This window comes from Microtus pennsylvanicus, chromosome X (genome assembly GCF_037038515.1).
Source record: "Microtus pennsylvanicus isolate mMicPen1 chromosome X, mMicPen1.hap1, whole genome shotgun sequence".
Classification (NCBI taxonomy): domain Eukaryota; kingdom Metazoa; phylum Chordata; class Mammalia; order Rodentia; family Cricetidae; genus Microtus; species Microtus pennsylvanicus.
Window position 1 is genome coordinate 16,806,998 of NC_134601.1, and position 27,562 is coordinate 16,834,559.

The following is a 27,562-nucleotide window of genomic DNA, read 5'->3' on the forward strand; positions in this document are numbered from 1 at the left end:
GGAGCACATTCCCTATGGTGAGATGCCATGCTCACCCTTAACACTGGGGGGTAGTGACTTGGTCCTGCCCAAACTTAATGTGCCAGACTTTGTTGAGTCCCATGGGAGCCCTTCCTGTTGGGAGGAATGGAAGGGAGGTGGGCTGGGGGGGAGGTGAGAGGGGGCAGGAGGAGGGGTGGGAGGGAGAACTGTGGTTGGAATGTAAAATGAAATTTTAAAAAAGTAAATAAATTAAAAAAAGAATACCTCCATCTCAGACATCTAGCTTCTAGAAGCGGAAAAGGATTAGCTTCTGTTGTTTAAACAACTTAGTTTGCAGTTCTTTGTTACAGTGGTCCTAAAAAACATTACTCCATCTACATTGTAGTTCCCAGTTTTCTCACTATCAAGAACCTTTTCTGGAGACAAAACCCAGTTGCTTAACACATATTGTGTACTATATACTCTTGGGTGCACACAACTATTCTTTTTAGGCTCATATTTCTAAAGATTTGTTCTATCAAGCACACTATAGTATATTTTAGCTTTTACTAACAGTCTTTCCATTTACTCATTAGATGAACAGGATTACCTTAGTGTGACATAATTTATACCTCAAGTTAAATAATGTGACATTTAGCTGTTGAAGTTCCGTTAGGTTTTTAGAAATACCAAAACTTGTTCTCAGAATACTCTATCAAGTTTGTGGATCCCCAGGGCTTTAAGGACCAAGAGGTGATTAGCAAGATCAGCAATCCGCAAAGTGTTTCTGCAAAGAACCCTTTATCACCATGTCTGGTGGTATAGATCTGTAATCTCAGTCACTGGAGAGGCTGTAACAGAAAGATGGAGTCCACGGCCTGCCTGGGCTACGGAATGAGCTCAAGGCTGACTTGCCAGGAGTGAGAACCTGTGTCAAACTTTGAAAGGGGATGTGGAGTTCTGGGAGTAGTTGTTCAGTGGGATAGCACATAGAAAAAAAAAAGGAAGGATTTGTGTAACATACCACTTATGTCCCATCTAACCAGCACTGCAGCAGACAATTCAGATGATTGCGCATGACTCAGTTCCAAAAAATTCTACTTATGAACGTTAAGATTCAAATGATTCTCATGAGTTGTTTCTGAGATATTCTTTGACATTTCCCCACCACACAGAGTGGAGAAAAACGGGCTCCAGGCTCCAGGCACTTGAGTGGCTGCCCAGTGTGTCACTTGTGGCACCCAGCTCCCCACTTCCTGAGTTCATGCACTAGGTTCACCTAAGGATTCTGCAGAGGCCTACAGAGGTGTTACTACATTTAAATTGAAACTCGGGCTTCCTACTGCTCAATCCAAGATCCATCCACGGCTGGTTTACTTGTGATTTCAAGTATGCTTAGTATTCCGTGGTGCAGAAAATAGGTACGTGGTCAGCAGCCCTGTCCAGCCTTGACCATGTAAGGGCTGTCCTTCTCTTAGCAGCCAGGGGCACGTAATTTTGCTAAGCCTGTCCTCGGGCGTACACACCCTTTTCTGTTGGTGCCTCTCGGGTCGCCTGGGAGCATAGTTCCATCTGTCCTTACTATTTTTGAGTCCCTGCTGTCTCATTGGCGGATTTCTGAACAGCTGCAAAACATACTTTTAACCCTACGTGGAAGTTTGGGTCACCTGCTACCAACGTGGAACATTCACTCTCAGCAAGGGCTCTTCCAGCGGACAGTTCTCTAGTTTTACTGACTCGGGTGAGTGTTAAATTCCTCTGAACTTCCTGCTGCACAGCCAAGGCGGCCAGGAATGAATGAGGTCTTTGCTCATGGGCTGGTGGAATAATGTGCATTGCTTTTTTGTGTTGTTGGAAACTGCTCAGTTGCCTAGCACCACAGCCGACGGCCGGCCTGTCCTTTCCGCGGCTCCTCCACCTCGGGTGACCAGGCTCCCGTGGCACCGCAGGCGGGACCGAGACGCGGAGGAGAGCCCTGGGCCTAGGAGGACGATGCTGCGCGGAAAGTCCCGGCTCAACGTGGAGTGGCTAGGCTACTCGCCCGGCCTGCTCCTGGAGAAAGAGTTCCTCGCGCCGGCACGAACCCCAAGGAACCCTCGCGGGTACGTCACGTGAGTGCCGCGCCCCACCCGCGCCTGCGCGCGCTGCCTCCTCGCGTCACCGCGCCGCGCCGCGCCTGCGTGCTTCGGGCAGCTACTTCCGGTGCGACTGGCCTAGTACTGTTCTGGTACCGGCAGCCGCCCGACCCCACCAATTATCTCGCGCCTGCTGCTACCCTCGCGGCCACGCCATGGAGCGCCTTGATAAAGCGGCGCTGAACGCGCTGCAGCCGCCAGAGTTCAGGTATTTCTGAGTTCGGCTGGGTAGCCGTGGGGGGGTCGGCTCTGGCCTGGCGTGCCGCCGCAGGGAACGGAGGCGACGAACCGGGCGGCCTTGGGATCAGGCCCCTCGGTGGGCTGCCGCGGGCTCCGGAAGAGGGCGGGCAGCTTGGAGGCTGCAGCTGCGCGATGGGTGGCCCCACCTTTCATTTAAGCGAGCAGGTCCCCAGTTCTTGCTTCCTTGCATTCCCTCTCCCTGTTGTTAGGCAAGCTTGCTGATTTGCCAGGCGTGCTCTGTTGAGGACAGGCACTCGGCCTCCTTCCTCTTGAGACCTGCCAGGGCCTACATCACTGGCCTTGTAAATACCTGACGTGTGAATGGACAAGAGTCTGACCCTGGTGTGAGGCCGCTTCTCTGGGGGAAACAGTCAGTAGGGTGGAACAGAAGCAACCGTTAATTTACATAGTCGGATTTCTTAATTCATAGTTTGACTAACTGCTTAGTTTTCAGCTTTGGAAAAACAGGAAGTTGAATTTAGATAAGTGATTTTCTTCCAAGATCACAAAATTAGGCCACACCGTTACTATGGCTTGAAAATGGACATCTGGCCACACCTGCTGATTCCAAAACCCTGTAATCCTTTTAACTCTCCAGTAATGTTAATGGGCATTTTTTTTTTTTTGCAAAAGTGACTTTTTATAAGAATACCAAAAGACATTCTTACTAAGTACACTAACAATACAGTATACCATCTAGACACTTATTAGTGTTTTCTAATGGAATTAAAAAAAATCTTCAGATCATTCTCTTGCAAATCTTAACTGCCACAAAGAGGGATGTGGTAATCTCTATCTGTTCAATGTTTGCTGGAGAAATTGTGTAAAGAAGGAAAACTCAAAAGTGTTAAAGAGTAGGAGCTTGATAAGATTCATTGGGAACATTCTTTTTGTGTGACTAACATTAATTCTGGTTTCTCCTTCCATTCCTCATTTCTGACAGGTATCAGCAACTCCTAGTCAGAGGTATAAAATAAATCAATAAAATGGTATCCATTGCTTTTTAAAAAAATACTGTCACTGATTCTACCTGACTTGGTTTGTGCCAGCAGAAGCAACAGGTGTTGAATGCTATGGCTAGAAGCAAAAATATAAAAGTGGTATAAATGCCCGGGAAAGTTGGTCAGCTATTTTTTTAAACTGTATACACTTAACTTTGACTGTCCAGCTGTGTGCTTTGGACATTTTGGAGAATGACAGACTGCAAGTGTGTTCCATGGGGTTGGATTACCTAGAGTGGTTTAAGCCATCTTAGTTTTTAGTTTGTATAAGTATGCTCGGTGATATTTGTGGAATGACAAAATCATCTGAAAAGACATTTCTCAAAAAAAAATTTCTGTTTTTAAATAGTGGATAACTCTACTTAATCTTAAATTACTGTGCGTATAGCAGAGAAGAGGCAAATTTTTGAAGTTTAAGGTAGAGAGTAGTATGTATGTATTGAAAATAATAGGCTGGGCGGTGGTGGTATGTTCCTTTAATTCCAGCACTCAAGGAGGCAGAGGCTGGTGGACCTCTGGTGATGAGTTTGAGGCCAGCCTGGTTTACAGAGTGAATTCTAGGAGAGCCAGGGCTATACAGAGAAACCCTGTCTTGAAACAAAACAATAATAATAATAGGCCATAAATTATTAACATATACATATCGGCTGTGGGAGACTGGACATAATTTACAGTAAATGTTATATTTGCTTGGTGTGACTGTGATTTGTTTACCCTATTATCTTTTATTGCATTGTATCATCTTTTCAATAAGTGTTTATAAACAATTATTTTAAATTTTTATTGTTTTAAATTGTGCATGTGTGTTTGCGTGTTCACTCTTGTGTGTGGGTATGTGCACATGAGTTCAGGTGCCTGTGGAGGGAGATCAGAGGCATTGGATCTTCTGGACCTGAAGTTAAGGCAGTTGTGAGCTGGGACTGGAACTGGGTTCTCTGGAAGAGCAATACTATTGAGCCATCTCTCTGGCTCATGCTTGTAAAAATTTTTCCAGGTAGTAGATATTTAAAAGAGATTATCTAAAGAATACTCTAGATGTAGTAGCATAGGCCTCTTAATACTGGCTACTGGGAAACAGAAGAATCACAAGTTCAAGGCCTAATTGGGCTACAAAGTGAGTTCTAGGCTACCATGGAAAACTTAGTGAGACCCAGTTTCAGAAGATAAGAAATCAAAAGGGGTAGAGAGGTAGCTGAATGGTAGAGCATTTGCCTAGCGTGTGTGTGTGTGTGTGTGTATATATATATATATATATATATATATATATATATATATATATATATATATATATATATATATATATATAAGCCCTGAGTTCAATCCCTGGGATTGAAAACTAAATCACTAGTTGACTAAATAAGGAAGAATAACCAATCAACCCTTTCTTTGAATTTTTGTTCCTTATCAAGTTAGATAAATAATCTGATTATTGCATGCTTAAAGTATCACAAAATAAGAATTTATCACTAAGGAAAATCTAAATTTCAATGCTTTTCTAAGACCCAGAAAAGAAGTGGTTGAATAGTGAGTATTTTCCTATTTTGGATATATATGATATATTTGGTTATATGTATGATTATATACACATATATGGTGAGGATTATGTAGCTCAGTAATGACAGAGTATAGTAAAAGATAATACATTTAGGTAGCAAAAGATAATCGTAGAACTTTTTGTTTCATGGCAGTAAGCTTAACAGTAAGATTTAATTTCTCATACTTGTTCAAGGACTGTAATCAAGTCAGAAAGTTTACTACAGTACAGTTTTATGAGATATAATTTTCATCTTGCGGATTAGCTATTTAGACTCAATGGCCTTGGGTCTTTGCTACTTTATTGGACTTTGGCCACAGTTCTGAATTTTCTCCCCCTATCCATGGTTGCCATTGTTTTATTCTTTCTGTGGATTTGTCATCTTTTATTGAAGAATTTATAATTATGTGGGATTGTAGAATATGTTTACTCACATTGTCTATGCGCGCACATGCGCGCGCGCACACACACACACACACACAATATGAAGAAATGGCTGTATCTGTGTAGAGTACTTAGCCATGAATGGAGTTTGTAGACTGAGTGTACCTCAGGATGGACATAGGACACAATGCTGCACTAAATTTACTCAAAATTTCCTTCATCACTGGTATATTCAGTCCCAATACCGCTGTTGAGCTGTCCATTTTAGGCTTTTATTTGGAGTTCCATGGCATAGCCATTAATACATTTGTCTTTTCCATTTACTCCCACCCAGCTGTATGTTCTAGGAGACCCTGACTGGGTCATAGCTCAGGTTGAGTCTAGAATACATCTGTCTTTTCTGGTGTTATCTATTTCTGGTCTAGCCTTCTAGTTGGGACAGAGTGTGTCCAATCCTTGGGAAGGAGCTGTTTACCAGAGGGTTTGGGTTTTCCTGAAGTAAATTCCAGGGGCACACACCAGCACATTGTATGCCAAGCTGAGGGGCCTGTTCAGGTACACGCATGCTCATGCTTGCTCCTTTGCCTTGTTCGGGAAGGAGGAAGCTATTTGTCTCAGAATTCTTTCATCTTCAGGAGGGTGATTATTATATTTGGATATGGCTTGTGAAAATTCTGTTTGTTTACTTTTTTCCAGAAATGAAAACACTTTAGCTTCAACCCTCAAGACACTCCTGTTCTTCACAGCTTTAATGATCACAGTTCCTATCGGGTTGTATTTTACAACTAAATCCTATGTATTCGAAGGTAATTTTTACATGCTTGAGGACATTTATCTTTTCTAATTTGTTCAGTGGTTTTATAAATCTTTCTGTTGTTAAAGTTGTTTTCTTATTCCTTTTGTTTAACTAGTATATAATATATATATTATATATCTCGCTTAACTACACACACGTACACACGCACACATATATCCAGTAAGAATTCATATGCTTTGGTTGGCTGGCTGTGGTGCTACATGAGTATAATTCTTGGGAGGTGGAGGGAGAATTAGAGCCTGGACTCATAAAAGAGTCAGAGGCCAAGCTGAGTTGAGCTACATGAGACCCCGTTTCAAAAAGAAAACAATGTTTTTGTATTTATTACATATAATGTATTGCTTTAAATGCTTTACATGAGATTATCTCCAGAATCCCCACAAACTTGTGAGTTAATTTGTATTTTAGAGATGCAGTACAGCAAAGGTAATTTCTGTCTGCACCACAGGCAACTGGTGAAAATGGGAATGAAAACAGTGCTTCCCAGGTCTGTGTCGTGGGCACTGCTCTTCCCTATGGACACTCCAGGAACTAGGAGATGTCTTTCCTATGTTACTGTAGGGGTAGAATTATAAACTAAAGCAACGTAATTTGGTAACTGGGTACCAGTTCTATTTATAATGCTCTTTCATTTCCTCATTGCTCTTAAATGTCTGTCTACGTGTATAAAATCAGAGATTTGTGCTACAAATGTGTATAAGAAATCATATTGATATTAAAAATAAACAAACCTTGATATTTTCTGATTTTATAGAGGAGGCTGTGTTAGCGCCTTTTCCTGCTGAACTATTTATTTTACGTACCAACCACAATTCCCTTTCCCTCCCCTCCTCTCATTCCCCCCCCCCACTTCTCCCTCACCCCTCATCTACAGATGAGGCAAGCTCTCCTATGGGGAGTCAGCCAAGCCTGGCATATTGAGTTGAGGCAGGACCAAGTCCCTGCCCCCTGTATGAAGACTGAGCAAGGTATCCCATCATAGGGAACGTGTACCAAAAAGCCAGTTCACGCACCAGGCATAAATCCTGGTCCCACTGCCAGGGGTCCCACAAATAGAACAAACCACACAACTGCTACCCACATTCAGAGGGCCCAACTCGGTCCTATGTAGGCTCCACAGCTATCAGTCCATGAGCTCCCACTAGCTCAGGCCAGCTGTTTCTGTGGGCCTCCTGTCATGATCTTGACCCCCGTTGCTCATATAATCCCTCCTCCCTCTCTTTAACGGGACTCCAGGAGTTTAGCCCAGTGCTTGGCTATGGATCTCTGCATCCACCTATGCTGAACTATTTTTAACCTAGAATTGTTTTTATAAGTTTTTATCATTGTATTTTATGTGGAATCATATTTTAATTCATATATGTATTTTGTACAAAATGATGGACCTAGTTATGGAAGCCAGTGGTATAATGTCAAGAGCATTTCCTTATAGCTGGTGTGAATTTTAAAATGTAGAACTGGGCACGACAGGAGACACCTGTAATGCTGGTATTTAAGAAAGTGACAGGAGAATCTCAACTTCCTAGCCACCATGGTCTACAGAATGAGATCTTGTGAATATTGAGAAACAGGAGGAAGAAGAGGAAGAAGAGGAAAGAACCATGTGTATCTCTGCTCATTCTAACCATTCTGTCTCTCATGTGTGATTATATACATTTCTTTTATGTCTTTTTTCTTTTTAAGACTTTTTATTTTTATAGCTTTTATTTTATATTATTTTACTTTTTGAGGTAATATACATTATATCATTTCTTCCTTCCCTTCTCCCATCTTCCCTTTCTCACTCTCTTTCAAATTCATGACCACTTTATAGTGATATTTCATTTGTATTTTAATAAATAAAGCTTGCCTGAGGTTCAGAGAGTAAAACAGCCCCACTGGTCAGCCTTACAGACCAGGCAGTGGTGGCACACACCTTTAATACCAATAGCCACACTAATTTGCCATAGAAACCAGGTGGAAGAGGTGCACGCCCTTAATCCCAGCACTAGAGAGGATTATAAGACGGGAATAGGCAGCTCTCAGTCACAGTCTCATTCTGAGAGTCCTAGAGCAGAATCGCCATTTCAGACTGAGGGAGAGGTAAGAGCCAGTCGCTGCTGGCTGTTGTGCTTTTCTGACCTTCAAATATCTGTCTCTCAGTTTTTAGTAATCGTGCTATACCTCTTTTTTCATTGTTTGTTTTGTGTGTATATGTGTTTTCCTAAATATTAAGTACAACATGTTCAGTCGTGTATATGTTTTACAGGCTGACCAATTGGTATATTGGATAACCAATTGGTGTTGTTCCCTGTGGAAGATTTCTTTTTCTCACTCTTAGTATTCCTTAGTTGCCTGTAGTTCTTTGTGTAGAGCTGAGGCCTCCTGGGCTTTTCTTCCTCCTTATTAGCGTGTCTACTGTTCTTGCTCAGCTCAAGTTTAGGGAGTCATGTTGGGGAGATTTCAGGGGTATATCTTCTGACATTACTAGGAGGCATAATCTCATAGCAAACTCCCCGATTTTCTGTCTCTTACAGTCTTTCTGTGCCTTCTGCATTGCAGTGTTGCCTGAGTCCTAACACAGGACTTGTTTTGGAGATGTAGTCCTTGGGACTAGGTTACATAACTGCATTTTGGTTGGTTGTTGTTTTCTATAATGGTCTCCATTCCAACCAGAATTGTTAGGCTTTGAATTTTGTGGTTTGGTGAGGAATAAAATGATTTTTTTTCTTTTTTCAATAGGTGCACTTGGAATGTCCAATAGAGACAGCTACTTTTATGCTGCAATTGTTGCTGTTGTTGCTGTTCATGTGGTTCTGGCCCTGTTTGTCTATGTGGCCTGGAATGAAGGCTCACGGCAGTGGCGTGAAGGCAAACAGGATTAAAGTGAAAATCACCTTTTGATAGCATGAAATTTATTTTTGAAAATGTTAAGTACTTCTGGGATATTGATAATAAATACATTTTCTTTGAATAAAGTTGAAAGAACATGTTAAAATCAGTCTTAAGGAGTCAGTCGCATTTGGCTAAATTTTGACCCACCCAATAATATGATATGGTCACTTTGAACTTTGAATCTCCATTTGCAAATGAAAATTTGGAAAAGTTAAATAGGTACAAATGTATATGTTAAGAGAGTTATATTTTATCCTAGGAAGAATTTGATTACCTTATAACAACAAAAATGTATAGCGATTTGCCTTATACTTGCTTTTCAGTTTTATTTCTTTGGGTAGATTAAGAAATGCTTAGTGAAGCAAATCTAAATTTCCTTTTTCACTGGTGGACTTCCTGAAAAATACTCGGCCCTTGGATTTGAGATTCTAATTTCCTGTGGGAAGTTCCCTAAATTGTAGGCAGTATAGTTAATCTGAATGTCACTGAGGAAGGAAAACTCTCACATTCCATTATTTAATGGGGAAAGTTGCTGAAATCACACCCATTCATACGAAGAATTTAGGGTTTCGGAGGCAAAGAATTGAGCTGACTGTCAGCATTGTGATAATCATGTTAACATTGTGCCCTCATTTTTCTTTGAAATTAGGCTTCAGTTGCAGAGTTTATCAAAATCCCATTTACTATGTTGTCCTACTTTAAAATAGATAGTATATAATAAGTATTAGAATGCGAAAATGGCCAGCTTTCACACATGGAGAGTGGATACAGTCTTGAAAACATCATATTTCTTGGAGTTTTTGTTGATTCTTTTTTTTTAAATCAGTGCTAAGTTACATCCTGTATTTATAGATAATCCTTCAAGTCTTTTTTGACGAGAACACTCTTGCCCCAGATAAAAAGCCCTGTTACCTTGCTTTGGTACCTTCCTTCAGTCTATGGTCAGATAAACCACTTGGTACTGTGCATATGCAATTTAAAGTGCTATTCCCCAAATATTTATTTTTTCTTAAAAGTTCATAATATATGTTCTGTAAAACCCTGGGAAAATACATGTCACAATTGGCCCGTAATGTTACTGCTTGCAGAGCGTCAGTAGTTTAGTTCACAACTCCTGTTTCTTAATGCTGGTTCCAAATACACTACAACCTTGCCAACTCCACCAAAGAGCTGTTTGCAGTTTTCCCTATACCTGATATTGCCCATTGTCTGCCTTTAGTCTTCTCAAATTCACATTTCAATGTTTTTATCATAAATAAAATTGTAAGATAACTCAATTTAAATATATAACATGGATATAGCAAAACATTACATAGTACCCCATAAGCATGTATGCTTTTTGTTTTTATATATGAATTAAATGTAATTGTAAAAATGAAGAGCGTTCAGATACCTGTTACTGGTAATCCTAATATAATGAGTGGCCCCTGCTTTAATGTTTGCCATTGTTGATTTGTCTCTCTGCTGTTAGTTTTATGCTGTGACTAGACTAGAGAAATAGAGGTGATTAGACATATAGATATTGTGTTTGTGTTACATTATCGCAAAGGCAAGATTAATGTAATTATTAAAGGATTGTTCTTAATTCTTAAATTTAACTGTTGTATGTAGTTTGTATTTAAAAGTGAGTATTCTAAATATAAGGGTCTTTATTTTGTAAAGACTGCAATTTTTAGTATTATGATAGTTGAGTCTCAGACATTATGTACTAGATTTCTAGGTGGTTCCCTTATTAGGTGGCCCTATTGGATTTAGAATTGTCCACTCAGTTTCTTTTTATATAATGCTAAGGTTTTTTTTCTTGTACTGTTTGTAAAATACACTGTCGGGTTATTTTGTTTGATTTCAAACATTGCTAACTAAATAATGGTACAGGTCTTTTAAAGTATTTTAACCGGGGGTACATGTAAACACATGTAATTTTCCCTTGGGAATAAAGTACAATGTGTTGGAACGTTAAAATCAAATATTCACATTGATACTTAGAATTATTATAGAATAGATTTATTTTCAAAGCTGTTCATTCTTTCCTAGGATTTTTGACTGCTCATTCTTGAATTTGCTGCTGTTAGCTATGTCAATGAATGTGGTATTTGACATTTTAAAAGATATCTAACTAGTTTCCTCTTGCACAAAGTACATATAGTTATAGTTAATTGTTAAGTGTTTTCCGGCAGGAATATGTTCACTAATGTTCAAAACCTGATTGTATAATCTCAATTAGGGAGTATAACTTGAAGTGTCAGTGCAAGCTACTGATTTTACCACCTTTACTGTAACACCACCTTCCTCACCTTCTGATTTGCCTCCAATAATCTTTTCCCGCAGTACTGAAACAATGGAAGGTTTGCTGTATGATGCGATTGATATCATTCACTCTTCAAATGGCTGCTGTTTCACGTGCTACAGTAGCATTCTGGTTTGTGATGATAGTAAAGAATTTTAAACCTGCTATTCAACAGAACTGGGTGTTTCATGGGAATCTAACAGTAATTATAATAACTTGAAAGTTTACATCAGAAAACTCATACTGAGCCAGCTGTGGAGGCAGGAGCACGCCTATATTTCCAGTATTTGGGAAGCAGTTGCAGGAGGATCAGGAGTTCAAGGCCACCCTGAATCAACAATAACAAAATTCTACAAAAACAAAGGACCAATTTCATTTTATCAAAAGAAACAGCCAATGGGCTTGTCTTTATTTTCACGTATATCTTATGTATACAGGAAAGTCATACTAGTCAGTAAAAGTATTTAGACAAGCAAGGTGCACTTAAGGAAAGCTAAAGCTGAAGGTATATGAAAGAAAGGATTGAAATCTTGATTTACATGTAACTACTATAGCTCCAGACAGTTTCATATTTAGTGCCTAGGTATAGTAAATTTGTAGACTTGTTAGGCCTATTTGATAATTGGTTCAATGATGGTACCGTATTTGTCACTTAGGTCAATGGCAGGTTTCTTTACTCTCAAGTCTTCTGTCATTCACTAGTAAAATATACAACCATTCAGATTCTACTAGCTGTTAAATTTATTTTCACCAGGGTTGTGCTGGAGTGCACTCTAATAGCTTGACAGAACTTTTTTTTCAGGGGGATGGAGTTACCTTAAAACATGAGTTACTCTCAGAGATGTTGGCAACCTCCCCATCAAAACCCTGTGAATAGCATAACCCTTTATTCTGTATGAAAGTCCGGAATCTTTTCCATATCGCTGCCGGCCACACTTATATCTGTGTTAATTGCTATGTGTGCTTGAAGTATGTGTTCTTTTTAAGATGTTCTGTAAGTCATATTGTCAGTTATACAATCTAGTCTTCCTTCCACGTTTGGTGAAGTCTCACTGAACAGGAATAATAGCAATAGCTAACAACATCTGCACAGCACCTTACAGTTTGCAAAGAACGTTCACATATTCTTGTCTGAGTTTTGCATAGTGAACATGTTACAGATATGTCTCTTGATGTCAATGCTGAGTGTTAGAATTTTCAGTCACCAGTGTCACTGGCCATGCTGTGGCCACTGACTGGGGGTGGGGTGGGGTGGGGGTGACAATGCGCTGTCTGTAAAGTTAGTGTCATCACAATGGGGCCTGCATTTCTTAGCCACTTGCATCAGACTGACTTGTTAAGTGATGCTTTTCTAGTCTTTACTTGAATGGGTTTTGTATTCAGTATACTGTAGCCTGTAATTTGTATTTATTTGCCACCTGTTGTCATTAAAAATAGTATCTGTAATATTACTGTGCTGTGTCCTCATTCAGTGGATATTGTTTTTATTAACCTCTGGTTTTAAAATGTGTTTGTGTGCTTGTTTCTGTTCATAATGTAGAATATGTGCAGAGTTCAGTTTTTAAATGTGTGTTTGCTTCTGTGTGTACCATACCGTATAAGAATAGAACTGTCAAGGATAAGGTTTATTATTTCACATGAAAGAATGGAGATATTTCAAGAAAATATCCTGTAGGCAAAAAAAAAAAAAAAAGAATGGAGATGTTTAGGTTGGGTGGGGTACTGAAGTGGACGGATTGGTTATATTCTAACTAGGGGGGTATCAGAATTGATGTGGAGATAGGTTAAAGAAAGCTTGCCTCAGCCAGATGTGGAAATACACACTTGGGAGGTGAAGGAGGACCAGATGTTCAAGCTCATCCTGAGATACATAGGAAGTGTGAAGCCATCCTTTGCTACATGAGATCCTGTTCCAAAACACAAATTGTAAATTTTTGGGAATAAATGGATTTCAAATTCCACTAAAGGAATAAGGTTGAAAAGTATTTGAGACTAATTAAGAGAATTCCTGGGGACCTTTAGCTTTACAATACACACCCGTGGCTAATTTCCTGTATCTTGTTTATTGCATTGGCTCCAGCTCCTTTTGGTGCTTCTGGGGACTTCAACTAATCCTTAGTAATAAATACCACCCCATTCCAACTATCATTTGAAAGGTCTTAGTTCCAAAAATACAGATAATGAGATGTCCAGGAAGCTTAGGACACAGGTAATAGCACTATAGAAACCAAAAAGTGTTGCTTCTATGGTGACTGGAACCAGACTGTGGAATGTAATTAAAAACTACCATTTGTGCAAATGTAACCCGGACCTTTAACTCCATCCCTCTGAGAGTGCAGCCTGGAAATCAAGGACAAGTTAGTGGGCCCTCTGTGCCTCCTGATGGGGACTTGCTAGGAGAGATTTACAGTTTTGTCTCTAAATGGACTGGACTTGAAGACATTTGTTTAAAATGTGGCTGCTTTACAGTATTTGTGTTGATCTGTGTGCTGACTCTCTGTCCTAGGAAACAGGAAGATCTCAGTATGATCTCTTTGTACCAAATTTTGCCAGTTGTGGTTCAGGAAGAGGACCAAATGGTTGGAGCAGGGTCACCAAGTTCCTTCTCTCCATACCTGTGGGTCTGTGTTCCTGGGATTGTTGTATACTTAGCTCTGAAGCCCTACAGCATCCCCATTTTCATATCCCTTCCTATTTCTATCACCACTGCACCTGTGTATCTTTGCACATCTCAAGCCCCTTATGTAAAATGGCGGAGTATTTGCATACAATGTACATACATCCTTTTACACTTTGTCAAGTATAGATTGTTTATTGCCTAATGTGTTGTAGGAGGCTGCTAGTTTGTTTCCCGACCATCCGGCAGCTCAGACCTGAAATAACCACACACAACTGTATGAATTAAATCACTGCTTGGCCAATCACTTAAGTGTATTGTTAGCTAGCCCTTCCATCTAGTATTAACTAATTTCCAGTATTTTATATTTTACCACGAGACTTGTGGCCTATTGACAAGGTTCCAGCTGGCAGCTCACGTCTTTCCCCTCTGGCAGCTCCATGGTTTCTCCTCCGCCTTCTTTCTCCCAGCATTCATATAGTTTTCCCTGCCTAATTCTACTCTGCCCTATCAACAGGCCAAGGCAGTTTCTGTAGCTTCTAGTTAGAAACACAGACCTCTTCCTCCACCCTTCTCCTAGTCCCCTTGGACCAATTAAAATTAAAAATTGAGTAAATTAGTAAATAGGGAGGAAATAGAAAGCTCAACAAATGAAATAAGCCAAAAAAGGTAAACCAGTAGTTTTAAATGAGTTGGCCAAGGGGTTTGATGGAACTGCCACCTGTAGATGACAGGGTTCTAATATGGCCCAATATTCCCACTCTCTTTTCCACTCTGTTTGATCACTGGTAGAAGCTATAAATGGGATGGGACAGTAACTCCATTCCATATGTATTTGGGCTTCTGGGGCTGCTTGGTTCATTGGCTCTAGCTTCTTATTGGCTAACTCTTACATATTAATTTAAGCCATTTCTATTAATCTGTGTATGGTCACGTGGCTGTGGCTTACTGGCTAAAGTTTCAGCATGTCTGACTCTGGTGGTGGCTCCATCCATAGCTTCTCTCTTACTCCGCCCTTCTTTTTCCCAGCATTCACTCTAGCTTTTCCCACCTAGTTCTGTTCTGTCCTTGTCATAGGCTCAAAGCAGTTCTTTACTCACTAACCAATAAAATCAACACAGAAACAGGAGGACCTCCCGCACCACCTGTCGGTTCATTTTTCTGCATAGGTCACAAGTTTCTCAAAACACCAATGGCAATGACACAATGGGTATCTTCAGACAAGCTGAGAGGTAGCTTCAAATTCTCAACAGACTTTTTTGGGTGTCTTTCAGAGGTCCAGAAACCAACCATACATGCAGAAAATATGTCAGTCGGAATTTGCCTCGCTCTGTGTGCTCAGTGCCCACCTCTGGGACTGGCACAGAACAGATGCCAAGGGCATTCACCAAGTAAGCAAATGTCATTCTTCCTATGCCCCTTTAGTGGATTCTTTCTCTCTCATTAATATGTGCTTTCTGGATTCTTGAGCTACGGAAGGAGCTGATCCCTGACCTGTATGAAATGAATGGTGTAGTGATTTCTATCCTGACCCATAACACAAGAGTTCCTAGAAAGTGCTCATTCTTTGTAGTCGATGTCTTCTGAACGCACTGTTCTTCATAGCTCTGACTTGGGAGGGGAGGAAAAGAATGGCAGCGGGAGCATCACAGCTGGTTACATTATGCCCACAGGCCGAAAGTAGAGAGGCACACGTGCTGGTGCTCAACACCCCCTTTTGCTCATGTTCACCTGTTGGCTGTGTACCCAGCGCACATCTGGTAGGTCCTCCTCACAGACGCCTTGTGGAATAGGCCCTCACAGACATAGTCAAAGTTGTATCTCAGGAGGTCAGAAGATCTAGTCAAGTTGACAATGAAGATAAACCATCACAACGATTAATTGTTTATATCATTTGCTTTCCTTATTAGTACTAAAACAGTTTTCCTCCTGGTCATTGCCTTTGTGTAACTTTATGATGATATTTTATAACATGACCACAGTCCATGGAATAGATTTAAGCTTGTAAAATTTACGTATTTGTTATATGTTATTATTATGTGCATGCATGCACTTGTGATATTGTACACCACTGTTGTTTGATGTTTTACTCTTTTGGCTCTTTAGGCTCTTTGGGGGGACCACCACTTGGCTCCCAAATAAATCACACCAATGCTTATTTTTAGTTATAAATGCCCACCCTTAGCTTAGCTTGTTTCTTGCCAGCTTTCCTTAACTTAAATTATCCTGTCTATCTTTGGCCTTGGGGCTTTTATCTTTCTCTATTCCTGTATATCATTTCTTTCCTTCTTTGTGACTGGCTGTGTAACTGGGTGGCTGGGTGGCTGTTTCCTGAAGTCCTCCTCCTTCCTCTCTTGTTCCCAGATCCCTTCCTCCCAGATTTCTCCTTATATTTATCATCAGCCCCACCTATTTCTCTCTCCTGCCTTGGTATTGGTCATTCAGCTCTTTATTAAACTGGCAGGTGTTCTAAACAGGCACAGTAACACAGAGTTAACACATGCAACATAAACAAAAGTAACACACCTTAAAATAATATTCCCCATCACACAACAGTGCTCATGTGAAGGTCAGAATACAACTTAAAGAACCATGTGAGTTCTAGGGATCAAAATGCGAATTATACTAAAAGGTATGTACTAGTATATCATGGTTGCTTTCATTTACAATTCCGCGATAAACCATGGAGTGGAACATATTTCCATATACTTATTTCTACCTGTACATCTTATTTTAATGCACATTAGTATCTGCTGTTTTTACTTTAATGCAATTAGTATCTCTGTGTGGGTACACATATGTATGTGGGCATGCATACATGTGCATGTGTGTGGAAACCAGGGATGGGCCTTGGGTAGTATTCTTTGCGAACCATTTTTGAGAGATTCTATGCGCTAGACCCCAGTTCGCGAGCTTCGGGAAAGGGGCTGGAGGTTGAGAATACTCACGTAGAGACAGACCGACACACAGACCTTTAAACACTGATACCAAAAGCCCCTCTTTATTAGCACCATGTAGGCTTAAATACACTGCAGTCAATGAACAACAGGTGAAAATCCCATCCTCTGATCCTCTAAGCTAGGCACAGCTTCTAGTAACTTCAATTAGAAGGTTCTAGACAGGGCAGAGCAGCTGAAGGCCAGGACTCATTAGTCCCAACAATGGTCTCTCACTGATCCTGGGACATGCTGGTCACACTAGTCTGGCTGTCCAGCAAGCCCTAGGGATCTTCCTGTCCTTCCCCGATGTCCCCGGTGCTAGCTGATAGACAGGTGTCATTACACATCTTCTTACGACTGTGCTGGAGGGAGGGCTCAGCCTCTCATGCTTGACAGCAACTTTACAGACTGAGCTGTTTTCCTACCCGTAATCATTTCATAATCCTGACAAAGTTGTCACATTTTCAAAAATGTGAAATTTCGCCTTGTTTGCTTTGCCTATCACTTCTCATTTTTAAAAGCAAATAAAATATTTTGTGAACTCTCAAAGTAAAATGAAATGTTTGAATCAAGAAGGTGAATTTGGTATTGGTACCACTTTCCCTTTAAGTAAGTGCTTGTCTAAAGAATTCACTTTCCTTTCAGAATCTCAGTGTATTCTGCAAAGTAAAAGGGATGGCAAAGAAGATTTGAGAAGTTTTTGTGACTTTGGTTGCTTTTGCTTTTGTATTCTGCATTAGCTAGTGGAGTTAGAGTGGTTATGCCAACATTCAGGCATCTAAACCTTTGGATGCCTCGTGATACATTTATCTTGAAAATTTTCCATATTTCGTGTCCAGGTTGAAATGAAGAGCTCCGAGAGAGGCCGGTACCTAGCAACCAGATCTCTTCAAATACCTCATTGAATTGTGTTTGCAGAGAGTATCAGGGGAAAGAGTATAGACAGCAAAAATGGACCCACGCTTCCCTGTTAATTTCATTTGATGACTCACCCAGTCTGTCATGCAAAGATGGCATTGATTTAAATTGTGACCTTTTCTTCTATCTTCTATCATTAAAATAATGCCAGTAAAAGGGCAGTGACTCACCACAAAAACAGATTCTTTTTCAGAAAATTAGCAAAGCACTGTCACAAAGAACGTCGGCAAAAGGGTCTTTTTATTCACCCTACCTGGTGAGCAAGCAGCATTCTTTGCCCAGCTCATTAAGTGCCTCTTCTATAATATGTGCTGTGGATTCAGTCTAGCCTGTTATTTTGTTGATTTGCTCTCATTTTGAGCAGTATTTCAGGCATTGAATGCACAAGGTAATTTTCCACTGAATCAGTTGCTAGTCATCATTGCCTCTGTAATTCAAAGAGGCTTAGGGGGCTTTTTTACAATGTAAAATAGTTCTCCATTTTGTTTATGAATCTGGAGTCTCATATATGCATATATTAAAATTAGGTCTCCATTTCTGTAAGTGGGTACTTAAAGTGATGGGGATGTTGAAATCATTGTTTTTTCAATTACTAAATAAGCACATCACTAAGAAGAGAAACCTTGGAGTTTCGGTCTTAAAAATAAGGCCTATCAATTATGCAGTTATTATTTCAACCTGGCCTGCTCCTATTAAATTATATATCAAAGCAACATTTAATAAGAAAAATAATCATCACTTGTGTTTAATTTAAGCTGTATTTATTCATCCTGTCACATTCTAGAAGGTACCAGACCACAATGCTTATACTCCCTCTATGACATAAATACAACTTTGTGGAAATTTATGTTCAATAAGCTTTAAACCATAATATTATGTGTTCTTGAAAACATGACGAAAACACAGATCTGGAAGTGACAAACTCAAGATCATCTGGTATCAATCTTCATTGTACAGGTGTTAAGGCTAGAGGGGAGAAGGGAGGAACAGCTTGTTGGTGGTCTCATACCAGCTCATGAAAATGCCAAGACAATAACTCACTCCAATTCCCAAATCAGTTCTCTTGCTAGGTTAGCCTTTTACACCAGAATGTCTAGAGATGATGGGATGAATTCAGGAGAATGTTAACCTCATCTGTTAAAAAAAAATGTACAAAGGATCCTGACAGATAAGCCCTTGGCGTAAAAGGGGACATTTGAAGATACTTCGAAAACAACCCTTTATTGTCTGTCCCCTAATCCTCAGTAAACAAGAGGTTTTTAACATTTATGTGGAGCCTGTAGGAATTTTTCCAAAATAGGAGAAATTTCATGGCTTAACTTTATGAACATCTATGTGGATATTATGATTTAAAACTTATTTAGTCCATTTTATGGACAATAATACCACATTATGTTATTATGTAACTAATTTTGAAAAAGACTAGAAACATTTTTGTGTCACTACTGAAATAGCTACTTCTGGTAACTAATGAGTCAATTAATTACTCAAGTTATGTTGATTCCTGGATCCCACCACAACCTTGAGGCTGCTTCTGCTTCCCCTTTTAGACATTTGTAGTAGTGATTCTCAACCTTCCTAGTGCTGTGAACTTTTAATGCAGTTTCTCATGTTGTGGTGACCCCAAACCATAAAATTATTTTTTTGCTATTTTATAACTGTAATTTTGCTCCTATTATGAATTGTAATGTAAATATATTTTGGAGATAGAGGTTTGCTAAAGGGGTCATGACCCACAGGTTGAGAACCACTGATTTATAGCACTATTAACTTTCTCCCCTCTAAAAGTTTCATTAGTTTTAGATGAAGGCTGCCTTAACTAAAGGTAAATAACCATGTTTCAGAATAGTTTGAATGAGCACTTAGGGCAATGCAATAATCCATTGACTCATCTAATGAAAGCAAAGCTTCAGAGACTATAAATAGCAACACTTACTGGTTTCAAATCTCCATGGGGTGAAGTCTATTCAATTGGATTCTGTCAGAGTCACCTCAGACTGCATAATTCTCGAGCTCATTATCATGACAGCTGATGCTGTGGAGATAAAACTTTATATTTCTATATGGATATTAATAAATCAAATATGTAGTGAGTAAAGTTTAGGTCCCTTATGCTTGGGAAGCAGAGAAGCATGAAAGGCAAGGTACAGGAACACAGAGGCTCCCATCCTGAAGATGGTAAGTGGGATGGGATACTCTGATATCAGTTCTGTGTATGGCACACTAAAGTCAATTTCTTTAGGGTGAAGGGCTTCATATAGTAATGGGTAATGTAGGTGGGTGTCTTTCATGTAAATTCAAAACACATAAAATAATAGACTATATTGTTTAGAGTTACATGAATGCCTGGAAGAATTCAGAGTGTGAAGGAGACTAGCTATCAAATGCAAGTTTTGAAAAAAAACCTTAAAAAGAGTTAGTTTCATTCGTATATATTGACTGTATATAATGAGGATTTTTATATGTGCCTACAATGTATTTTGATGATGCTCACTGCCTTTAAGTTCCCATCCCAACTCTCATTCCTGCCAACCCATTCCTCTTCCCAGCTAGTCCCCCTCCCAACTTTCTTTTCTGGTGACACATTGAGTTTCATTAGGGCTGTTTAGAGTTTGAATAAGGGCTTATTTACATAAATATGGGCACCTTATCAGTGGCTGCACCATTGAGGAAAATCTCTCCCCCCTTCAGCAACTGTTTGTTAACTGTTCATAGAATCTCAGGGAAGGCTGGGCTTTGTGAGGCTATCCCCCCACCTCTATCTCCATGACTAGATGTCTATGGGTCTGGGGCTATACAGGTCAAATTTAGTACAATAGTGTGCCTTTGGCAGCTAGTATTGAGGACTCAGGTGCCGACTGATTTACTGTTTATATTTTTTGTGTGTTTAAAGTATTTCCAACAATTTTTCAGTAGAAGGATAAAGGAGAAAGTCTTTAATTTCCATTAGTGTATATAAAAGAACATGATCCATACATGGCCAAGGAAAGGGTTGACATTCATTCATTCTTTCTTACATGAACTATCTATTTTCTGGACCCAAAGGGTAGTTTTCTGACTGCTTTCTTTCAGTGAACAGAAGAGCCCAGAGAGAAGTGGTAGTTCCAAGACAAATGTTGAAGCCTTTAGGAGAATCCTTCTTAAATCTTATTGACCACAAAGTGGCCACATGGTTCTGGGGCTGGCAGAAGGATGGTTTGATTTGCTAAGTATAAGGAAGGCTTAAGTAGGGAGGAAAGGATCAGGGGAACAAACTGATGGGAGTGAAGAGTCCAGAAGAGAGGTGGGAGACGGCTTAGGGGACCACCTAGCCCATCATCTGGAAGAGAAGCAGGAAAATGATGTCTGCTTTTACCAGGGCCAATGTGTGGAGAGGAAGATGTTGAATTCTGTGTTTTGCATATTTGGCACACTGGGGTATGGATCTGAACCAAATGGGACCCCAAGGATTTTGCTTTGGAAAATTAGGGCCGTTGCAGTTTCAGCACAGGAGTAAGTCCTTCCTATGTTGGTGCGGGAGAATTGTCTGTATTCTATCAATCATGTTTTAAATAAATGCTGATTGGCCAGGCAGGAAGTGTAGGTGGGTAAACCAGACAGGAAGCCTCTCCAGTCCTCCCCAAACCACCAAAGATGCAGGATGTGACTTCCCTGCCCCGCTGAGAAAGGTACTGAGCCATGTGGCTAACATAGATAAGAACAATGGGTTAATATAAGTTACAAGAGCTAATAAGAAGCCTGAGCTAATGGGCCAAACAGTTTATAACCTAATGCAGACTCTCTGTGTGATTCTTCTTTGGGGCTTGCCGGCTGTGGGATACCAGGCAGAACAGAAAAACCCCAACAAGCAGGCCCTCCATGTTACACTATGTAACCATGGTTCCAAGTAATACTTAAGAAAATAAAGCAGATGATTTTTTGAATAAAGGACCTATAATTAAGAGTGTTACCTATAATTAAGAGTGTTACTTTTCTGCTCTAGAAAACTAGTGTTATTCTTGATTAAGTGAGCCAGTGTCGTATATAGACACAGGCTTATGGCAGTTTACAAAGGGTTTGGTGGCTCTTGAGCTCAGGCATACTCTAAGTTACACTATATTGTATAAAGCTAGTGGGAGCTCACTGACTCTGAACTGACGGCAGGGGAACCTATATAGCACCAAACTGGGCCCTCTGAATGTGGGTGACAGTTGTGTGACCACTGGTAGTGGGGCCAGGATTTATACCTAGTGCTTGAACTTGTTTTTTGGAGCCCATTCTCTTTGGAGGAGTATCTTTCTTATCCTACATATAGAGAGGAGGGCCTTAGTCCTGCCTCAAGTGATATGCCAGACTTTGTTGACTCTCCCTGGGAAGCCCTAAGCTCTCTGAGGAGTGGATGAGGGGTGGGGTGAGGGGATGGTGGGGGGAGCAAGAGGAGGGAAGGGAGTGGGAACTGGGATTGGTATGTAAAATGAGAAAACTTCTTTAAAATAAATAAATAAATTTTTTTTCAGGCTATGTCTTGCTTTAGGAGACTCCATTTGAGAAGTAGCTTTTGATACCATTTTTGGGGAGAAGGATGACTGGAGCCCCTGGGTGGACACAGAAACAGCACCATCTGTTGGTAGCCCCATCTAGTACAACACAATGAAAGGCTTTTTCCTGGGAGCAGAAAGGGAGCCACCCTGTAAGTGTAGGGAGAACTGAGCCTGTGGGGACATAGGGAGTATTAAAATAACATCAGGAAAAGCAGACCCAAGAAGTTATGGGACACACCAGACCAAGGAAATGGTGTAAATCCCTCACCTGAGACCCATAATGGGATGTACGCCTCATAATGTGGTGGCTTGGCCCTACACCTACCTATCCTCTGATGCCTGATGCGTGCATCAGGGACTGAGGACTCCCGGACTGGGCTGGTCACCCGCTATTGACACAGCTACTTAGATGCCTGCCTTTACACCTGTTCACTTGTCTGCACCTGGATCTGACTTGCTCTTTTCTGTTCCTCACCCACTTCCTGCTCTGAACAGATTGGCCTTTTGCTCTGCACTTGGAAGAGTCCTTCGCCATCTTTGACTCCAACAGCTTCCACAGAAACTCCCTCCAGGCACTGGTTTTGCTCCCTCAGCACAACTCTCATATCTCAGTTCCCAAACTCCATTGTATTCTGCTGCATCCTCTTTAACTTGTAATCATTCTGTAACCCATATATACGCATGCAGAGATACGGATATATTTACTGTGTGCTTTGTGATATGAAAGTCAATAACAATTGAAATAAGAGAACCTACATTCGCCTCTTCCAGGATGCCAAGGTACGTGAATTTTATGGCAAGTTGCTGTTATTAAAGTGACTAAACCTCATTATTCAATAAACAAATGGCCGTATGTGCTTATGTTTCTCGAGTAACACGTTCATAACAGTTTTTTTTTTTTTTTGGAACAGGGTCTTACCTTTATCTCAAACTGCTCTAGAACTTACTACTTAGTCTAAGATGGTACTGACAATTCAGCAAATTTCCTGCTTCAACCTCTCAAGTGCTGAAATTGTAGGTGTGAGTCCCCATACATCTTTCTCTTATTCAATTTGACCCCCATTTCTGGGAAATAGCTACAGTAGGATTCACCTACTGCCTTTTTAAATACAGAAAGTGAAAACTCAGAGAACGGAGAAGTTCAAAGACTATAATGCAATATGTATGTATGTGTCCTGTCCTGCTAGGTCAGAACAGGGATCCCTATATAGCAACATTGTCCTGAACTAACAACTTAGATTTTATCTTGAACATGTAACCAGCTAAGATTCTACTTTGTTTTCCTCCCTCTTTAATATACACAAAATTTGCTATTGTACATTTAAAAGTATCTTTCTATGTTATCTTACTATTTACATAATTCCAACCATAAAATAATTTATGTTGTTCACTTATTTTTAGACAATGGCACGCAACTGTTCTGATTCATCTTTAGAAGCATATTTCCACAGCACCTAACAAAATCAATTCAAATGCTTTTTGAAGCAAGGATGCTTTATTTCCCACCGAAACAATGACTCACGAGGACATCCTGGGTCTCATTTATATTCCTCCCCAGCAAGCAATTTAAATGTAATTCATACAGAAACAGGAAGAAAGAAATAAAAAGAAAAAAGGGCAAACTTTCTCCTTTATTTTCCTCTAACAACGTATCCTGAACATCAGTCAAACGAGAGAAAGCTGCCACGTTTCCTTGTGTTCCAAATGTTCTTGACAGTCATATTGGTAAATGGCCTGTGTTCCATGTGCATGTGAAGCAGATTTTGTGCCAATCTAAAGAAACACTTTCTGTAAAAATTTTCAGAAATCATTTTTATGTGTAAGGGCATTTTGCCTGCAGGTATGTCTTTGTACCACATGTGTGCATTGCCTGTGGGAACCAGAAGAGGGCCTTGGATCCCCTGGAACTGGAGTTACAGACAGCCTCCATGTGGGGGCTGGGGATTGAGCTCAGGTCCTCTGGAAGAGCAGGCAGTGCTCTTAACCACGGAGTCACCTCTCCAGTCTCAATAAACACTTCTTGATCTGCCAAGCCCCTTCTGTTTGGTATCTGAAGGTTCAGGTGGTATTGAGCTTCTGGATGCAAATCTGGCAGTTAATTGGCAGTGCATGGACATTAGTGCAATGAAGGAAGAGGAAAGAGGCCAGCACGAAGAGACTAGGTCAAGGTCAAAGGAAGGAGTGAGGTGTGACAGGAGGATGGAGCACCTGCATAACAACACCATCTCAGTTCTGTCTTTTTAACACTCACTTTTGCTTTATAATTAGAAACTTTTGTGAAGCTGGGAGCACAACAAACATGGAATGAGTATTTGTTGGCTGCACAGCTGTTGGGACCAGGCAGAGGAAGAATGACTGAGGAAGGGACATATGTTTGGCAGAGTAGAGTGGAAGAAGAAGTAGAAAGAACGTGAACAACTGGCATTGAAATACTGGAACCTTCAAGTCCGTAGTCCTGTAGAAGTCCTGTTCACTGTGGCTTTACTACAAAGCTGTTTACTTGGACTTGGATATGTTGTAGGTGAACATTTCACTGGGCACTCTTGCTAGCTGTAGGAGTCAAGAAGAGTGTCTAGGTAGCCTTTTTGCTTTGTTTATCCCGAAAGCCATCACAGTGAATCTGCTGAAATATGTAGCTGTTCCTCACTTATTTGCCATATGACCCCTCAAGGACCCTCGCCCATTGCACCAACATGGAACTTTGATACCAACAACTAAAGGGCAACCAGTTCACTGCTCTTTTATAGCGTCAGGCTCTGCTCCAGCAGCTTTGGAAAGGACCTACCAGTTGCACTGATGGAAAAGGAAAGAGAACTTACAACTTGTAAGATTTACTTTGCTTGTTGCTAGGACAAAAGCAAGCTAAAAAAGTATTTATTTTGTCTTATCATTTAAGGGTACAGTGCATCATGGAAGGAAGTCAGGGCAGCAGGATTGTGAGGTTACATTGCATCCCCAGTCAGGAAGCAAAGGCAGATAATGCATGCTCTCAGCTTGCTTTCTCCTTATTGGGTGTGGGACCAGCACATGAGATGGTGCATTTTCCCTCTTCAGATAAACATCACTGGAAACACTCTTCCACAAAGCCAGAAGTATATATCCATGTTGATTCGTGATTAACCACCACATAGGGATGACCACAATTTCCTCAGTTGCTTTTATAACATGATCTTAATTTCCTACACATGTTCCCTTTCTTGCTTTTCAGTTGGCATCTGTGAACAGCTTTGCACCATACAAGGGTGAATTTCAGCCTCTCATCTTTAGCTTAAACTTCTACTTATTGATTAATGTATATTGTGGGAAATTGATTCTTGAAAACTACCCAGAAAAAATTTAGTTCTATTCTCATTACTAACACAGTCTATTTTGTGAAATTATAGACTTAACTCAAAGGCTATGTTCCATGGAAAGCAACTGCAGTTTAAAAATGTATGCCTTGGGTTGGGGTTGTGGCTTGGTCTGCGGAATGCATGCCGGCCATGCACAAAGCCCTGCACCGTATAACTGGGTAGAGCTTCATCACTCTGGGGGCAGAGATCAGGAAGTCAGAAATTTAAGGTGGTCCTCAGATATGCAGCAAGAATGAAGCCAGTGTACTTCTTTCTTTCTTTTTTAAGTGAGCCTCTACCAGAATCACTTGTAGATCCCCAATTATTACATTGCCAGTCCATCCACATCCCAATTGATAAATAGCTGTTAACAAACATTTATTTTTGCTTAATTTAAATATATTTGTAACTTAGTACATAACATAAAGTTACTCATCACGCCATCTTGATATGTTTTATTTATATATATTCTACTTCCTCAATCCCCCTCCTCCTCACAGTGGCCCTTGTTGCATGTTTGCCTCTGCCTGGTTCTCCTTTCTCCCTTAAGACTTCTTCCCTGGGGCTGAAGAAATGGTTCAGTAGTTAAGAGCACATATTGTTCTTGCAGAGGACTTGAGTTCCATTCCCAGCACCCACACCTGGCAGCTTGCAACTGTCTGTAATGCCATCTCCAGGGTCTGAAACCTCTTCTGGGCTATGAGGACACCTGCATACAGGTGCATAGACCCTCACACATATACATAATTGAAAAGAAAACAAATCTTTTAAAAGATACTCCTTTGGGGCCTGGGAGAGATGGTTCACTGTGGCTGCTCTTCCAGAGGCTCTTTCCAGGCTTGAGTCCCAACCATCTGCAACTCCAGTTCTCGGGGACTTGCCACCCTCTTAAAGCCTCCATGGCACCAGGCATGCATATGTTACATGGGCATACATGCAGTCAAAATACCAACACAATAATAAAAATAAATAATTAAAAAGAAAGACATCTTGCCCCCCTCACACTGTCTCCTGTTTAATTTCTTGACTTGTACCCATATTCCCAACATATATGTACATACATATGATAGATAAGATATACCACCTTCATATATATATGCATACATATATATGAGATAAATATGATATTTTTCTGAGCCTGGCTTATTTTAGTTAACCATGACCTAAAGTTCTAAAGTTTAACCAATTTTCCTGCAAAGTCAGGATTATTCTCCTTTATAGATGAGCAATGTGTACCCCATTTTACTTATCCATTCATCTGTTGATGGAAACCTAGGCTGGTTCTATATCCTGGCTCCTGCGAATAGTGCAGCAATAAAGATGACTTTTCAGGTATCTCTGTGATTTGTTAGAGTCCTTTGGGTATGTCCAGGACTGGGAGAGCTGAATAATACGGTATATCTATTTCTAAATTTTGAAGACTATCCACACTGATTTCCATAGTTGCTGACCAGGGTACTGTGGGGAGCAGAGGAAGCCCTGAACAAATGTGTAAGAACCTGATAAAGTTCTGAATGAATGCATGTTGTTTACATGTTGAGCACAGTTATGTCAAGAACCCAATGCCTCAGACTCACAGGAATTGGTAAAACTTCCCCTGGGTCAAGCTCAGGGAATTGCCAAAGCAAAGCCTTCCTCTGATACAAGTACGAGTGTTTGCAAATGAGTGAGCAGTGTGTGAAGAAACTCATGTTAACTAAACTTGCCTCCTTGTTCAGCTGTAGGATAAACTGCGATAAACCCACTTCCTTTATTGAGCTGTATAAAATAAACTTGCTATGTTTCCAGGTTGCTGTTGTGTTATGTCTCTATCCACAAAACCCCAGCATTTCTGTATTTGTTTCTGCTGTCTCTTCATTTTCTTGTAGCCTCAGTCAGGATTCGAGGATCAAGGTGTACAGGATGAAGTGGGGTACGTTCCCACAAGCAGTGTATAAAGACTCCATGTTCCTCACATCCTATCCAAAACTTGGGGTTGTCAGAAAAAAATGAACTGGAGGGCT

At 40.5% G+C, this 27,562-nt stretch overlaps 1 protein-coding gene across 2 annotated transcripts; it reads left to right on the top strand.

The window, feature by feature from the left end:
* The first annotated feature begins 1,541 nt into the window (after window positions 1-1,541).
* On the top strand, window positions 1,542-12,685 carry Vma21 (vacuolar ATPase assembly factor VMA21). Of its 2 annotated transcripts, XM_075957183.1 has the most exons (4): window positions 1,542-1,702; window positions 1,828-2,063; window positions 5,952-6,061; window positions 8,794-12,685. In XM_075957183.1, the coding sequence occupies exons 2-4, from the start codon at window positions 1,954-1,956 to the stop codon at window positions 8,934-8,936; spliced, it is 363 nt and encodes a 120-aa protein (XP_075813298.1). In that variant the 5' UTR covers window positions 1,542-1,702; window positions 1,828-1,953; the 3' UTR covers window positions 8,937-12,685. The 2 variants fall into 2 exon arrangements, with proteins under 2 accessions (XP_075813298.1, XP_075813299.1); XM_075957184.1 differs by lacking the exons at window positions 1,542-1,702; window positions 1,828-2,063 and adding an exon at window positions 2,148-2,304.
* The last annotated feature ends 14,877 nt before the right edge of the window (window positions 12,686-27,562 follow it).